This window comes from Lissotriton helveticus, chromosome 1_1 (assembly GCF_964261635.1).
Source record: "Lissotriton helveticus chromosome 1_1, aLisHel1.1, whole genome shotgun sequence".
Classification (NCBI taxonomy): domain Eukaryota; kingdom Metazoa; phylum Chordata; class Amphibia; order Caudata; family Salamandridae; genus Lissotriton; species Lissotriton helveticus.
The window spans coordinates 1,954,042,358-1,954,058,846 of NC_136057.1; the positions used below are offsets into that span (position 1 = coordinate 1,954,042,358).

The 16,489-nt window shown below is 44.5% G+C and overlaps 1 protein-coding gene across 2 annotated transcripts in view; it reads right to left on the bottom strand.

The window, feature by feature from the left end:
* The window catches only part of NEK7 (NIMA related kinase 7), a 364,704-nt gene that overhangs the window by 277,782 nt on the left and 70,433 nt on the right, over positions 1 to 16,489 (bottom strand). The window contains exon 3 of one of the 2 annotated variants that reach the window (XM_078643944.1): positions 5,394 to 5,480. The exons of the other annotated variant lie outside the window; for it this stretch is intronic. Within the exon in view, the coding sequence (XP_078500070.1) occupies positions 5,394 to 5,450 (57 nt within the window). The 5' untranslated portion in view covers positions 5,451 to 5,480. The remainder of the gene's footprint in view (positions 1 to 5,393; positions 5,481 to 16,489) is intronic. 2 annotated transcript variants of the gene reach the window in all.

Genomic DNA, 16,489 nt, shown 5'->3' on the forward strand with positions numbered 1-16,489 from the left:
ATCAAATAATAGAGCGGTTTGGTTTCTCTTGAGCCTCTACCAAAAGGTCTAAAAACGTCAGCTATTATTGTAGAAGCATACATTGGTGAAAGAAAGTGGCTCTGTATATACTGCACCATAGTAAGGTACACAGTCCAGCAGTCCTCAGAGGTTTGGCAGAGGTTAAAGTTAGACAGAACCTTACTTTCTAAAGTGGTAGCTTGGTCGAGCAGTAAGGCAGAATCAGAGGACAGTGTACAGCATTTGATGTACACACTCAGTCAGCAAATAGTCTCACACACTCAAGAACTGAACTCTAGGCCAACTGTTTTGTATATAAAAATATATTGTTGTTTTATTTTAGAACCACAGGTTGGTATAAAATACTTTCTCAGAATGAAATGCCACCGTTGAATACTTTCAATGAGAAATAGACTTTGAATGCAATATGATACAGGGGTTGCAATAGGCAACACAAATTTAACACAATTATAATATTGAGCTCAATGGGATTTTTAAATAAACTGCAATATAATTTACTTTACGAAGATTTTTCTTACTCGGGACTGGATCCTGGATTCAGCCCTGGTGCATCTCCTGAAAACAGTTGAAGGAAATCGTTTTTGTTAAACAGGCGATTTTTAAGGAATATTTGTATTTTGAAAAAAATTGACACAGAAGAATTTCTGGTAAAAACCAGGTAGTGTTATCCTATGAAGGAAAATCAGGTAATCGGAAAATCACAGTTATAATCACTTTTCCTGGTCAGTGCTGGGTACCTAAATCCAGCACTGGGATCTCTGCTGATATCAGGTGAGTAATTTCGTTTTCGTTGATCGGACGATTTTAAGTGAATATTTTAAAGTTTCAAAACTCGACACAGAAGAATTTCCAAGTGAAAAACAGTAGATTATCGGCTTTCAGGTAAGTACTCAACTGGCAGAGTTACGGTTCTGGGGTAAGACTCAGGGGTCTCCCAGGTTCGGGTTCGTACTGTAGTTCCACCCTCCCCGGCACAGGGGCAGCCGGGTGCAGAGACAGAAGGCCCAATGTTAGCCTATAGCAGGTAGGGGGCCTTTGGTTGGTGGCTGCTAGCAAGCAAGCCACACGGCGGTGGGAGCGAAGCTCCTGGTCGCTTACTCAGGGCAAGTGGGAAAGTCGAACAGAACAGTTGGTGCACTCCCGATGGCACTGAGGCGGCTGGGTGCAGGGTGCTTTTGGGCCGTCGGGCACCTAATGGATTTCAATGGGAAAGCTGAGAGACGAACAAAGGCTGCAGGCTCGGAGACGGAGATTCTTCAGGTGCGACCACCACTTCGAGGTGTAAGGTGGGAAGATATAGGTTGGGTGGACACCAAGGAGTTGGGCACAGGGGGCCTTGGGGCACCGGGGTGCATTTAGGCGTCGGGCAATCTTACTCTCTGCTGGTCGCGGTTGGGGTTCCTGGTGTTGAGGCTGCAGGCGTCCTCAGGAGCATCGAGGGTGGTCCTTGGGCGCTGCGTTATTGGTCACAGTCGCCGGGTGGGACGTCCTCGTGGTCTTTGCTCACTCGGGCACTGGCCGGGCTCGGCAGGTGCAGAGTGTGCTGGATTTGCGGTTCCTGGTTGCACCAGAAGCTGCAGATGTTTGAGCAGAGCCCCTGCTCGTGGGAGTCCCAGTCTTTAGTTTAGCAAGGCAGTCAGGTCCTCCGGGATTTTCGAGGTTGCTGACCACTGGAGACGCTGGGGTTTAGCAGGTACAAAAGGGGGTGGTTATGGTCCATCACCACCCCCTTTTGTACCGCTTTGTTCGCCATAAGTTGGCAGGGTATGCTCAGACGGGAGTACCTTGCTCACTTTGCCACTGGGTTCAAGCAAGCCAGGCTGAAGACGGCTGAAATGCCAGAAACCGGTCCTAGGAAGCTTGTTTCCGGTCCAGGGAAGGCATGGCTTGGCAGTTCAGGCTGGACTGTTCCCATGAGGTACAGGGTCAGACTGATTTGCATATGGCAATGGCTGAAATGGGGTGGCAGAGTGGGCTAAAGAACGGTGATGGATTGAACCCAGATCTGTTGACTAGGTGTGAGTGTTTGATTGGTTCAGATGCTCCGTCCATCACCACCCCCTTTTGTACCAGGGTTTAGCAGGAGCAGGTGCGAGGGTCGACAGGCCGGTAGGGCTGGGGCCACGTCAATTGGTGTCGTCCTCTTGTTAGCAACTGCACAGCAGGTATTCTTTCTTCTTGTTCTTCTTGTAGTTTAGGAATTGGGATCTGAGGATGGAAGGTTCACGGTGCCCCTAAATACAAGATTTAGGGGCGTTACAGGTAGGTGAAGGTCAAGGACCAATGGGTCCCTTCCCTGGGGTGGGTACACCCCCTATTCTGCAACTCTCCAGTGGGAGAGGGGCAGGAGCCTGTCCCTGGTAGGCTGGGTCCCCCTATCCTCAAGATGGCGGGGACTCGAGGTTGTGCTTCACCTCGCCTCCCCCACCCTAGGGGTGGAGTTGGCAAAGGTGGGCACACTTCTCTTCCTCACCTGATTTTTACCGCCGGGCCTCCCCTCCAAAGTGGAGGGTGGAACCAGTGGGTACCAGTTGCTGAGTACAGCAAGTGGTCTGGAGATGCTCACAAAGGTGGTATGCCTTTGAACCTTCTCCTTCGTGAACCCTGCCCCTCCTGGGGGAGGAGGCTTGGCACCTCGTACCAGGATGTGCATTGTTTCAGGCCCCAGAGAGGAGAGCGGCAAGCTCTCGACCCAGGGGTCTAGAAACATGTCTGGGAGTGGCAGCCTCGGCAGCCACTCAGTCAGGTCACTGGGAGTCGGTTGAGTTTCAGGGGGCATCTCTAAGATGCCCTCTGTCGTGCATTTTACATTAAATCCCACACCGTCATCAGTGTGGGTTTAATGTGCTGAGAAGTTTGATACCAAACTTCTCCGTCTTCAGTGTAGCCATTATGGTGCTGTGGAGTTCGTAAAGACAACCTCCCAGCACCATATACTCTTAATGGCAGCACTGCACTTTACAGTGCCCAGGAATGGACCAAGGTACTGTAGGGGTACAGGGCTCATGCACCTGCACCCTCACCAAAGGCATAGGGCACCCAGCTAGAGGGGTGACTGATGTATGCCAGGGCAGTGTTTTGTGGGCATAGCACAGAGGGATGTGTGCCATGTCGACTCTTTGTTTTGTTCTGCACCAAGAAATGCAGCCTGCCAAGGCAGTGTGTGAGTGTCAGGGCACAGGGCCCCTAAAGGTGGCACTATACGTGCTGCAGCCCTTAGGGGCCTTCTCTGGTCACAGTGCCCTGGGTACCTAGGGTACCATTTACCAGGGGCTGACATGTGGCCAGAGATGCCAATTGGGTTTAGGCTTCAATGCAGTTTTAAGGATGAAAAACAGGCCCTGGGTACCTGATTGGCAGGAGCCCAGGGCACACTCAGTCAAAGCAGATCAGCAATTCAGCAAAAAGTGGGGGCATACCATGCAAGAAAGAGGGCACATTCTCACAATTGGTTCATGCATGGAAGCATCCTGGGTCCAATCTACTGGGGTCTTGCCAATCTTAGGTTAACCACTAGAGCAGCAATAAGATGATTTCGGAGAGCAGATCGGGTATAGCCAGTAGCTGTTGAAGAGATGGGGAAGGAATGAAGCAGCAGTGTTCTTGGGCCTTCAGCTTTGAACACAGTATTCAAACAGCATTCAAGCTAATAATGGGGGCAACATGGAGGCAAAACCTAGTCTTTGGATTCAAAGGGAGCTGCACTGGCCTAAGCAACTCCATCTGGAGTGGCTCCGGATCTTAAAGATGGCATAAGGCTGAATGGTCTATCATTGATTCCACATTAGCTGATAGGAGACAGCCAAAGAAGTACACATACGTGATTGAGCCATGTAGAGATGAACCCCATTTCAGGTCCCAAGACCTTAAGCACAGAGTTTGATTTGTGATCCTGCTTTTATACGATCTAGAGTGGTAAGGTGGTACACTTCTAGCGTCAGAGCAACATTCCAACAAGACAGCAGCTATTGCCTGACCTGAGGGGCAAACTAAGTAGGAACTGGACTCTACTGATGCCTCTTCTACTTTTTCTACCTCATGCTTCAGAGAATACTGGGATCAAACATTGGGTTAAACTCATGACTCAGCAGACTTCTTCATGTCAGTTACCCTGTGCACCAAACAGGGGCAGACGAGGAGTCAGGCGAGTCAGGCCTCATTAAAAGTCCTATGAGTAATAAGTGCAACTTTAGTCTGCATGCAAGACAGTAACAGAGGAATTCTAGTTTACATAGTAGCGAAGGGAGAGTAAACGTGAACATTTTGACTATCACTGAAATAGAGAAGCTATGCTGGTCTACTGCTGCAAATAGCCAGTCATGATGCAAAAGTATTACAGCTGCAGCTATGCAGATTGAATGACTGAAACTGAAGAATGAAGAAGAAATAGCTAAAAATCTGAGGGAAAACTGTAAACAGTGTTTCTTTCTACACACTTCTTCCGCAAAGGGAAGTCGATGAAAGTCAAAGAAGAAGGATCCCTCCCTTACCCTATGCTGGGGGAACTGTGAACCGGCAGACGTCTTAATAAACGAAGGGACAGGGAGCGTGCTCATTTAGGATACGTGTGCATGCAAGGTTCGGAGCATCCAAAACTCAATTTTAGAGCTCCGGAAGCAGGTCATGGTTCAGAAACTCGGTAGCAGAGTCCCCACATGTTGAGAATGGTAATATGCTAGTACATAGCTGGAATTTCCTTATATATGTTGACCTCACGTCCTCTGGAGCAGCATAATGTATTTTTCATTCAGAAAGCACTGTTTTCTCAATGCAGATGAACCTGTGAAATTAAGCGCCAAACTGCAAATTATTCATCACCGTCTTAGCAAGGATTGCTAAACGCACAGTCAGTTTCCTTCATTGAACAGCACTGTATTAATAATAATATGATATATATATTTTATTTTTAAGCCCCGCCCCCCCCAAAAAAACCAATTTTGTTCTAAGCAAATGCAATTGGACTTCGGAAGACAGATTTTCCACCAACCTTGCCCCTGCTGCTTTATAGGGATGTGGTGCCTGGTATGAGGAAATGGGTCCATAAGGGGTTTTATTCACTCAATATAATATCTCTTCAGATCTAGGGAAACCTTCCAAGTTTTAAACTGACCCCTAAGTTATCTGGACCTGTAAGTGAAACCAAGTGAAATCAAAAGTACAAAGGCATACCCTAATTCCAAGGGTTGGTTTGTTGTTATTTGAATTCTGGTACACCTTATCTTATATGTCATCTTGTTCAGTACTATAGTAGAAGAATGCAAAATACAAAACACGACTTCATGAGCTATGCTCGCAAGGAAACTAGAAACGTTAGCGCTCTGCATGCGAGAACCGTGTCCAGTCAATCATAAAACCACATATAATATTAGTACCTGTGGTTGAAAATTCTGAACAGGAGGATTCTGAATGCCTTGCGACTGTTCATCCATTGTACCGGATAAAACAGGAACCTTTTAGCTCTGCCAACAGAAACGTTATATTTAGCTCTAAGGTGGGAAACGTTTTCCAAATCTGTATAACACTGTTAAAATTATCCAAGTCAGAAATGATAAAACAGTTTACAATTTGACTTTTTCAAAGTGCTACAGGTAAAGAATACTAATGTGTTCAAAAGTGTAAGAACTTTCAAGAGTTTTCCTAAAACACATTTTTGCAGACCCTCTCGCAAATGCACGAAAACACCTTTGTTTTAATAAAAAATGTATAAGTTACAATAATCGGATCATCAACATAATTCAGGTATAAAATAGTATATTAGGGAATATCGGTTAGTAAAAAATGTAATAAGAGTATATAAGCACTTAAATAAGATAGAGGGGACTGTGTAAAGCAAGTGATGGAAAAAAGGTTTAAGAGCTTGTGAACTTGACTGCAGATGGAATCCAAAGTAAAGAGGGAGAAAGAAGCATTGGAGACCTCACACCAAAGTCAACAGGCACAGTAAAGCATGCTGAAAAACCGTGACTCCCTTTGCGATCACACTTCCTAATTCTCATAGAATACATGTGGGACAGTGAGCATAACTATCTGATATCTTTGGCAGGGGCAAGTCTAAAGAATGTCACAGCGCCCACCTAAACTCTAGTGGAGTATGCTGGAGGGTCTGTCCCATGCGTAACAGGAGATAAGTAATTTATCTAGCAGTGGTGGCTTTAGCAGCAACAATTTTCAATTCTAAAATATTTTTTTTCCGCAATGTAAACATTTTATATTTTAAAATGTCACTATCTACACGTTTAAATTCCCATTCTAGCCTGACACACAAGTAATTCCTGAAACCTGTTAATTCCCTCCAACCGCTTTATACAACCCATCCAGAGCCCTATAAACTCCTTACTGCCCTAATACACAATTCTCTAAGGCCTAAAACAATTGACTACCACAATACACTACCCACTCCTTATCCCTAAAACACTTACTACGTCAATATACTCCCCATACAAAAAACGTATTTATTAATTTAGTTGATTAAATAACTTACAATTAAAATAAAAATACCCAATTCCTTAAACAGAATAGAAATTTGTCTAACTTAGTTATTGTTAAACCTGTTAACTCCCTCCAACCGCTTTATACAACCCATCCAGAGCCCTTTAAACTCCTTACTGCCCGTATACACAATTCTCTAAGGCCTAAAACACTTGACTACCCCAATACACTACCTACAGCTTATCCCTAAAACACTTACTACGTCAATAAGCTCCCCATATAAAAAGTATTAATTTTGTTGATTAAATAACTTACAATTAAAATAAAAAATACCCAATTCTTTAATCCGAATAAAAATCTGTCTACCTTATTTATTGTTGGGAATAAATAATGTAATATTAAATTAATTTTTACACATCAATTTATAGCAATTAACTTGCACCTCTAAATTTGACCTATATCCATCTATCTATACATACACATATATAAAAATGACATTGATCGATCTATATATTATTTTTATAATATATATATATATATACACACATACACACACACACACATATATAATGCACTTACCTGTGAAGTAAAGGGCTGAGAAGTAAAAACCTAAACATAGATGCAAGTTAAATACTTATCCGCAATGTAACAATCCTCCTGATGTACTGCAATGTAATGGCCTTTGAAACAACGCCTCAGATGTAACAGTAACATAGCACACAAAGTTCACAACTGGTGAACAGAGGGTTCTGGTTATAGCCAGATAAACAATTAAAGGTATGTAGGAAAAAAAATATTGCTTTTCAGGTGAAAAGCGATGAATAGTTTGGGGGCAAAAGTGAGAGGAGTCCTCTGAATCACTGCATCCTAGTTAACCTATTGGATGGTTCAGCAGCGGTTAGGGCCTGAAGCTCATGTAGCCAAGGTTACGGCAACTAAAAATGAATTCAAGCAAAATATAAACCTTGAGTTGAAAGGAGTTCATGGCCTTGAAGAGTTGGTGCACCATTACGAACAGAGGCAAACAGCAGATTGAATAAACCAAGGCTATGGGTTAAACAAGCCCATCAGGTGTCTTCCAAGAACCTTATTGGCAGTGGAGAACTCCTCCGGACTGTCTCCTGAGGACCCAATGGCTGTCAGGAAGGCCTTGTAGATGTCCACCAAGACATCAGATTCAACTTGCAGGGAGTCCGGTGCTAGGCTATCGGCAAATGAAATACATACTAGAAAAGGGTGGGGCCATCGGCTATACCATTGAATAGGAATCCGTACTGGAAAATGGAGTGCTTGGGGCCCCTTTGACAGACCACGCAGTGTCCCGCATTTATTCTATCCTATTGATTAATACCCTCCCGCTGCTGGACTCCCAGAGGGAGAAATTGTGAGAGAGACTTGGGCAGCCTTGAGGACGATGATTGGAGATAGACTTGCAGATACCCTAGTGAAGTGGCTATTAGGGCAGGATTCCAGCTGATTCAGCTGAAAATACTGCATAGGGCATACTTCATGAGGACACAATTGTTTAGAATGGGCAGGGCAACGGACGATGTTTGCCTGCGCATGAGGAACATCCTGCTTCACACCTTGTGGGAATGTCGGAAGATCAGAGCATTCTGGGATAGAATTGGTGAACAATTGTCAGAGATACTGGGACTTGAGATACGACTTATGCCCCAGCTGGTTTTGCCCTAGGCATTTGTGGCGGGGGGAGAACAGTCTCTGGATAGGTATGCCCAGCTCTTTGGTAACTTGGCGCTGATAGTGGCCCAAAGAGACCTCCTCCAACACTGGGGTGCCAAGATGTTGCAGACAAGGCAGGAATGGGAGGAAGGAATGGATTGGTGCATGGTGGCTGAGAGACAGACATATTACGCTGGAGGATATCCCCAGAAGTTCAACAAGGTCTGGGGCCCTGTCTGGAATCGAGGGAAGGAATTGGGTAAAATGCCTGGGGCTGGTCGCGCTACGCATGGAGGGAAGCCTACATGGAACCTGGCTCAGAAGACCACGAGGGTGGAGACCATCGGAGAGACTCTGGAACTCTGGCTGTGAACAGGAATCCAATGTGGTAATTTCAGGCTGTAACTGAACATTGTTGCGCGAAATCCTGTCCACATGCCTTCGGTGTTGGGGGGATGTGTAACTGTTGTTTGTTTGGTCAAAATACAATAAACAGATTCGTTAAAAAAAGCACCAAATTTAACTGGCTATTTTGTAAAGTAAATGGCATGGTTTACCAAGCAGTAAGTGAGTTCACATCTGTTGGCAAGGGAAAATAACTGAACCGTAGCCACTTGTTACGTGCGCCTGAGGAAAACCTGGCATCACCAGAACCTGGTAATTTTCTGTTCTGAGAAAACATTTGACCAGCCAAGGTTTGCTCCTCGGGAAGGGGGAGCACAAGCTGAATTTTACTAAATTGGGTTTAAGGCTAAAACCACCATTGGTTGTAGGTACCATCTCTGGGTGAGCTTGTTGAGAGCCCTCTGAAGACAGGCTCTCAACCATGGCAACTACTATTATTGGTAAGACCAGGCAGGGTCTACCAAAATGACAATGCTTTTGGGATGTTCCTTGTTTTCTGGACAACTATTGGAAACCCATAGGGTTGGAGCAAAAGACAAACCACAACTTTCACTATCCCTATCGAACCTGACCCACTGCCCACCAAAGAGGTGAAAATGCATACCTGGAGTATTGGTGAATAGAAAACATTTAGATGGGTTGAAGTTTCCAGCTACTTCAAATAGGTATTGAGGACACCTCACTCTATGGAAAATAAATACAACTGCTCACTTTGTCCAGATTCTGGTTGTCAAGTCCCACAATGTAGATGACTTCCAGAAATACTCAAATTGGAGCTAGCCAACTCCCACATTACCACAGCCAGCAGGGAAATCGAAGGGGGAGTGAGTATACTCTTGCTTTTGAACACAGAATAAAGTGATGATAATCCACAGGGACAAGATCAACCTATGAACTTGACCACTGGGAGGAAAGTTTCAGGACCAGAAAAACAACCTTCAAGCCCGATCTATTCCACAAAGCACTGCTGGACAGATCGCTGCAGTCAGTTCCCCTCAAAGACCCTGAAATGTGAGGAGTCTGTGGTAAACACTTATGCAGCTGCTGAAAGAGACACCCCCGCTAGAAGGCTGTAAGCAAGGGTTGGCAATGCAGGTTGACACTAGAGCTAGGTGGATGTAGTGAAACAGCCACTCTTGTGGTTGGGCACCCAATGATGACCTTTGACGACCACCATTTTAACTGACTTTAATGTTTTATTTTACCCTAGCCTTAATGTAGGACGGTCCTACACATGTCCTGCTTCTCTTCTGTCTTGTAATCTTGCTGTCTTTTAGAGGGAGCTATCTTGGAGTAGAACTGTACATTTAAATTATAAGTGCTTACTATTAGCTTTGACATGGCCACATGTCATCTTGTTTTCTGACTTTGCCTTGCCTCTGCGTGCACCGCAGTGCTTGAATTATAAGTGCTTACTATGGTCTTTGACATGACCTCATGTCTGACTTCGCCTTGCTCCTGCATGCACAGCAGTGCTTGCGATTCATATTCAAGGTCTTTCTGCTCCTTACTTGTTTTTCGCACCTCACCGACCAGGGTGAACTGAAATATGTTGTGGTAAGTGTCTGTGAAATGTGCAACTCTGCCTCTAAGTCAAAATACGGGAGCTTGGCCAGCCTCCGTCTTGGCCTTGACTCAGACTAGTACAGCCAGCTTGGTTCTTTCTTATGAGACGGGGGCAAGGTTTTCTAGAAGCTTCGCCTCATGTTGAGTAATGGTACTAAAGCTGTGAGCCTTCAGTGGAAGCTCACCACAGAATAGGCGTATTGCTGTGGAGGTGACGGAACTTTGAGTCCTGATTGAACTCCTTCCTGGGCTGTTGACGGGCTTCCCCCAGCTTGAGTTGACAAGGATGATGCAAATGTAATCGGTGAGGTGTTCCTAACCATGCTCTCTTGTATATATTTTCTACTCTTTGCTACTTGCATATACTGCATTCTATTTCAGTTGTTCGTTTAATTGTTCAACTTGACATTTTGGAATCTTCATTTACTGATATATTTGACCTACCATTCAAAACATTGCATTAATAAACTTGTGTGTTTTATCTTAAATGCACCAGAATTTGTTTTCTTGCCTTGCCTAAAGGGAGTGCTGTGTCCTTTCCTCGTCTTTAGGAAGTGCTGTTCAAAGTGTATTTTCTAAAGGTGCAGTGGTATATTTGCCTCCAAAGTGAGAGTGCAGGGTTTTGGTGTGTCCTTTTAGTGAAACGCACATTTGTTACAGTGGACCAAGATAGATTCTGACCGACTGTCGAGCAACTCATCCTAGTGCAGGAAGCATATGAAAGCTTGGAAACGTAAAGCGCCCCAATTCAAGGCCCCTTTGGAACAAATAAACTAGTAGTCCTTGTTTTAGAGCGATGGGTTATCCTGTTTGGGAGGGAAGGCCTTTGTAGGTTCAGAGCCCAAAAAGGCCCCAATGAAATGGATCCTGGGAGTGCAGAGAGGATTTTCGGTACTCACTAAAAACAAGGACTCAAATTCCTCAGGGTCAGTTTTGGCCTGACTCATACTATGAGCTACTAGAGGGAGAACAAAGGCTTATTTAGTTCATTCAAGTAGAGGCACAGTGAGAAAAACAATGGACTGGAATGGGCTTCAAATTAGTTAACAGGGGTGGATACTCATTCCAACATTCCATGAATGAATGAATGAATGAATGAATGAATGAATAAATGCAGGTAACTTGTTAGGCGGAACACATTTGTGGCGGTGTCTTGGAGCTGTAAGTGATAAGATCAGAAGCTCCTACCACTTCTATTATCTGAATAGTCAAGTTTTTAAGGAATTCCTAAATGCTAGTAGGGAAGTAGCAGATTTGAGATCCACGGGAAGTCGATTTCAGTACAAGGCTGTACAAGTAATGTAGCTCCTACCTCCTCATGAGGAGCGTTTAAAGGGAAGAACAACCGATTACTGGCAGAGCTGGAACGGAGAGTACTCCCAGGCAAATACTATCTAAAACTCTCCTGCAGATAAGTGGGACCTTGTCTGTGAAGCGCCTTAAAGTCAGTGGAGAAGCGTGGCTCAGTGGTTAGAGGCGGCAGACCCGGAAGCTGAGATCAGCCGTGGACCAGGGTTCGATTCCCCGCCTCGGCGGGTCTCGGGCTCAAAAATTCCACGGACTCGACAATTCTCGCTCCGGTGCCTACTCGACTCATGGGGTCACACTCTGCGACTCTGGGCAATAGCTTGCTTAATCTCCACTACAGCCCCTCGCGGCGGGATGCCTGGCTTTCACCTTGTGAATACCCTGCCGGGGTATCTCACAGGGGAATACCAGGACGGGTTCCCTAAGCAAGCGCCTTGAGACCCCTGGGTGATTCGTGCGCTATATAAATCGAAATACATTTACAATACATTTACATTTTTAAAACTATACGCTGCTTCACAGGCAGCCAATGTAACCTGCTAATGGCTAATAATGCAGAGTGGAATCTAGGGACAGTCAAGAGCATGCAAGCTGCAGAATTTGTAGAATTTGAAGTCTATTCAAGGAACCTTTCTGTAAATTTTGAGAGAGGCCGTTGAAGTAGTCTAATCTAGATAGGACTAATGCCATGATAACTGTCTTTATAGCATCAAATGGAACACACTTGCCTATTTTCTTGATGATTTGAAGGGCATAGGAGGAAGAAATTACCTTGTTATCTTGCTCTTTGAATTAAGTTTTATCATCCAGCATGACGTCAAGGTTTCTAGCCTTCTTCACGGATGTAAGATTTGATTTGATTTGATTATTCAATTTATAGAGCGCAACGAATGCCCGGAGGCGTCTTGGCGCTAGAGGACTCAGGGAGTGTGAAGCTAGTCTGAAGATGGAAGCTAGATATCGGTTTGGAAAAGCCAGGTTTTTACTTTTTTCCTAAATGCTAAAAGATCTGATCTAGTTTTGATTGTTAGCGGGAGGAGGTTCCATAGCCTGGCAGCTCCCACCAGAAAGCTCCTTCTTCCCCAGCGGCTCTGTCTGAACCGGGGCACTTGCAACATTCTGCGTTGTGCGGATCTGAGATTCCTAGATGGTGTGTAGTATACTATACGTGAGGTTAGGTAAGCAGAACCGTTTCCATGCAGTGCCTTAAATGTAATGCAAAGAGTCTTAAAAATAATCCTCTTCTTAACCAGGAGCCAATGCAGAGCTCCCAACTGTTGAGAAACTGACTCATGCTTAGGGATGTTCAGTATCAGTCTGGCAGCTGCATTCTGCAGGCGTTGCATCTTTTTCAGCAATTGAGTTTTGATCCCTACAAATAACGCATTGCTGTAATCCAGTCTCGAAAATGCCAGCGTAGTCACCAGCGTTTTTACTGCATCCGGTGGCACAAAAGGTCGAACCTTCCGAATCAGTTTCACGATTGACCAGAAACTGGAGGGAAGGTAATTGGTTTGGCTGTCAAAGGTAAGGAGAATGTCCAGATCATCAGGCCACCATAAAGGGGACCAGTAAGAGGTATTGTTCCCAAAAAAGATGGCCTCTGTCTTGCTGAATTTAATTTGCGACAATTAATGTCCATCCATTTGCTAACTGCGCTCATGCAGTTCCGAAATGAATCGCCCATACTAGAACAGTTCTTAGAGAGCAGAACCATGAACTTTGTATAGTCGGCATATAACACTTATGATAACCCAAACAACTTGATCAGGATGACCAGAAGTGTAAAAAAAGATTGAACAGATTAAACGTAAAGATTGAACACGTCCAGGCTCAACTAAGTCTCGGAGGAACCTCTCACTTTATCTCATGTTCATAATTACAACTGTAGTCGCTCCTGTTATCTCTCCATTGCTGGCAGCGGATGTTCTTTTTGTCATGGTAGTAGCTGTGATAAATGCAGGGTCCCAGGTGTTATTGTTAGTTGTGTAAGTGCTGTAGTTATTGCTAATGTGACATTTGTTTTTGCGGTGGTCTCTACTGTGGCAGCAAATCTGATTGCTGCGGTTTTTCAAGTTGTGTTTACAGCTATGGTTCAAACTTTGATGTCAGCTATTTTGGCTGGTGTGGTCTCTGTTCTAGAGAACACTGTTGCTACTGCTATTCCGTGCCGTGGCAGTAGCATTTGACTTTGCTGTGTTTACAGATGTGTCACTGCTTTTGTCTCAGTTTTGGTGTTCAGAATGACGATTAACTGTATTTACTGCTGTAATCCCTAATGTGCTTGAAACTATTGTTGCTTCAGTGGGGTGGCTGTGATACCAGTAGTCACTGGTGTGGCAAGAAATATAGTGGCTGCTGTAGTGTTAGCTCTGGTTAATACAGTGTTTCAGGTGTTTTCACTGCAATAGCCCCAGCTATGGCGCCAGGCATTTTCCCTGCTGTCATTATAGCACAATTTTGCCTCTGGCCTCTGCTGTGTGCTAGCGGTTGTTTTGGTCTAAGTTATGGTATGAGTCATGGTCACTTCCGCCAGCCATGACTGCTGTTGTTGCTGAGGCCCCAACTGTGGTGGTAGATATGGTGCTGCTCTAGATCCTGTAGTGGTTGATGCTGTGGTCTCTTCTATTGAGTCTGCCCTTTTCCATATCTTGGTGACGTTTGTGGTCCTTGACATGGTTATAGCTGACACTGTGCTGTTTATACTGCTGTGGTACCAGCTGTGGTTACAAGTGCGGAAGAAGATGTGATTATTGCTAATATCCGAGCTTTGCTCGCAATTTGTTGAAGGAGATGTTGCTACGGTGGCAGTGGTAGCAACTGTTGTAGCTAGAGTTCTGGCTCCACTTTTTTGCTGCTGTGGTTGAGGCGATTGTGGCCCTTTTCCATATCTTGGTGGCGTTTGTGGTCCTTGCCATGGTTATAGCTGACACTGTGCTGTTTATACTGCTGTGGTACCAGGTGTGGTTACAAGTGCGGAAGGAGACGTGATTATTGCTAATGTCCGTGCTTTGCTTGTAATTTGTTGAAGGAGATGTTGCTACGGTGGCAGTGGTAGCAACTGTTGTAGCTAGAGTTCTGGCTCCACTTTTTTGCTGCTGTGGTTGAGGCGATTGTGGCCCTTTTCCATATCTTGGTGGCGTTTGTGGTCCTTGCCATGGTTATAGCTGACACTGTGCTGTTTATACTGCTGTGGTACCAGCTGTGGTTACAAGTGTGGAAGGAGATGTGATTATTGCTAATGTCCGTGCTTTGCTCGCAATTTGTTGAAGGAGATGTTGCTACGGTGGCAGTGGTAGCAACTGTTGTAGCTAGAGTTCTGGCTCCACTTTTTTGCTGCTGTGGTTGAGGAGATTGTGGCTGCTTCTAGCACTACCGTGATATTATCTGATTGATGATATGGTCTTAGCTGTGGTTAGAGCTTGCGGCTACTATTGAGGTTCATCAAATGGCGGCAGCTTTGGTTACTTAGGTGATACCGGTCTTCATTACCGTTATGGTCCCTACTGTCCTTGCAACTGTTATTGCTGCATTGGCAGATTGTGTTGCTGCTGTGAAGGTGACTTGTGGCAACAGTTGCAACTGCTGTGGTGGCAGCTGGTGATGTGGGTGCAGTCCTTACTTTGGTAGCATCCGTTACCAGTGCAGTTGTGTCAGTTGATGTTGCTGTTGCTCCTACTGTGGTTACAAATGTGGTGGCTGCTGTTGTCCTTGCGTTGCTGACAACGGTTGTTCTTGCAATGGTGGCAGCTGTAGTAAACCGCAATGGTTACAGTAGTGGTTGTTGCTGCCGACCCTGCAGCCATTGTTCACTTACGGTTCTTGTCCCTGCTGTTGTCACAGTAGTGGTTGCTTCTGTAGGGACAGCTGTGCTGGTAAATGTAGTTGCTGCTGCAGTCCCCTGTGGATGTGCAGCGAGTCACAAGGAGTACGGGGCAGAATTTGTGGAAGAGAAGCTCCATTTTGCAATTTTAGAGGTGCCATTTGGTTAGGCACCCCAAAAATGCAACAAAAACAAAAAAAAGAAAAATCATTGGCAAGCCAACAGACTTTGCCTTTCAAGGGCATTGTCCGACCTTTTAGTTTTGCAATGCTTTCTCTAATGCTGTTCCGCATCAAAAAGATTAAAACAAATTAAAAATGGGAAAGAATATATTGTGTTCTAATGCAGCACATCATAGGCAAAAAAAGCCACGGCAGAGTGATAAAGTATACACATCAGTGCATGTGTACGTATACATAATGATGCAATAGCAATTTTTTCTTTAACTCCCAATTAACGTTCCAAGATGGCAGGAGCAACAGAGGGGGTTGGAGGAGGGAGCAAAGGAGCAACTGATGAGAAATGGGCAAGGAGGGTGGAAAAATAAATTTAAAAACAGGCAGAAAAAAGCATAATTGGGAGGGTGACAAAAGCATTGAACAAGGCCCTGGAGTACTGACAGAAAAAGAAAAAAGTAGTTTCAGGAAAATGAGCAGCGTTAGGATATTAGTCATTCATCCAAAAGGGAGCTAATTAAGCTATATTCCAGGGAAGGGACATACAAGAAGACAAAACAAGCTTCTGAATAAGAAGCAAGGAAATGGATATTAACAAGAACGGCAGAAAATAAGCAATGGGCTGACAAAAAGTCCACTGTAACTAGTGCTACTGTCCACAACAGGTCTTCTACAAAAGACAACTGAAAGCTGTCTGTAACTGAAACCTATAATTGTATAATTCAAGGGATTGAGGTTTATAGTATGTTAAGGGATACTACTAATGGGGCAGAGTTATTAGGTGCGTCAATTTGTGGGGATATGGATTAAAGGAATGGGATGGTTGAAACAAGTGATGCACCAAACAAGACTATATTAAATATCTTTTATCATTGTGCAATACACTGCTGTTCAACATACTAAAATTGTCATTCTAAAGTTCAATACCTTATCATTTAAAACCCAATAATTTCTTCTAGTAAATCCAACCTAAAAAACAGCAAGTCACTGAAGAATCCTCTCGGAATGCAGTCTGCTACTGATGTATTTAATATCCATGCAAGCTCCCCAAAAATTATTACAGTATGTTCCATAAATG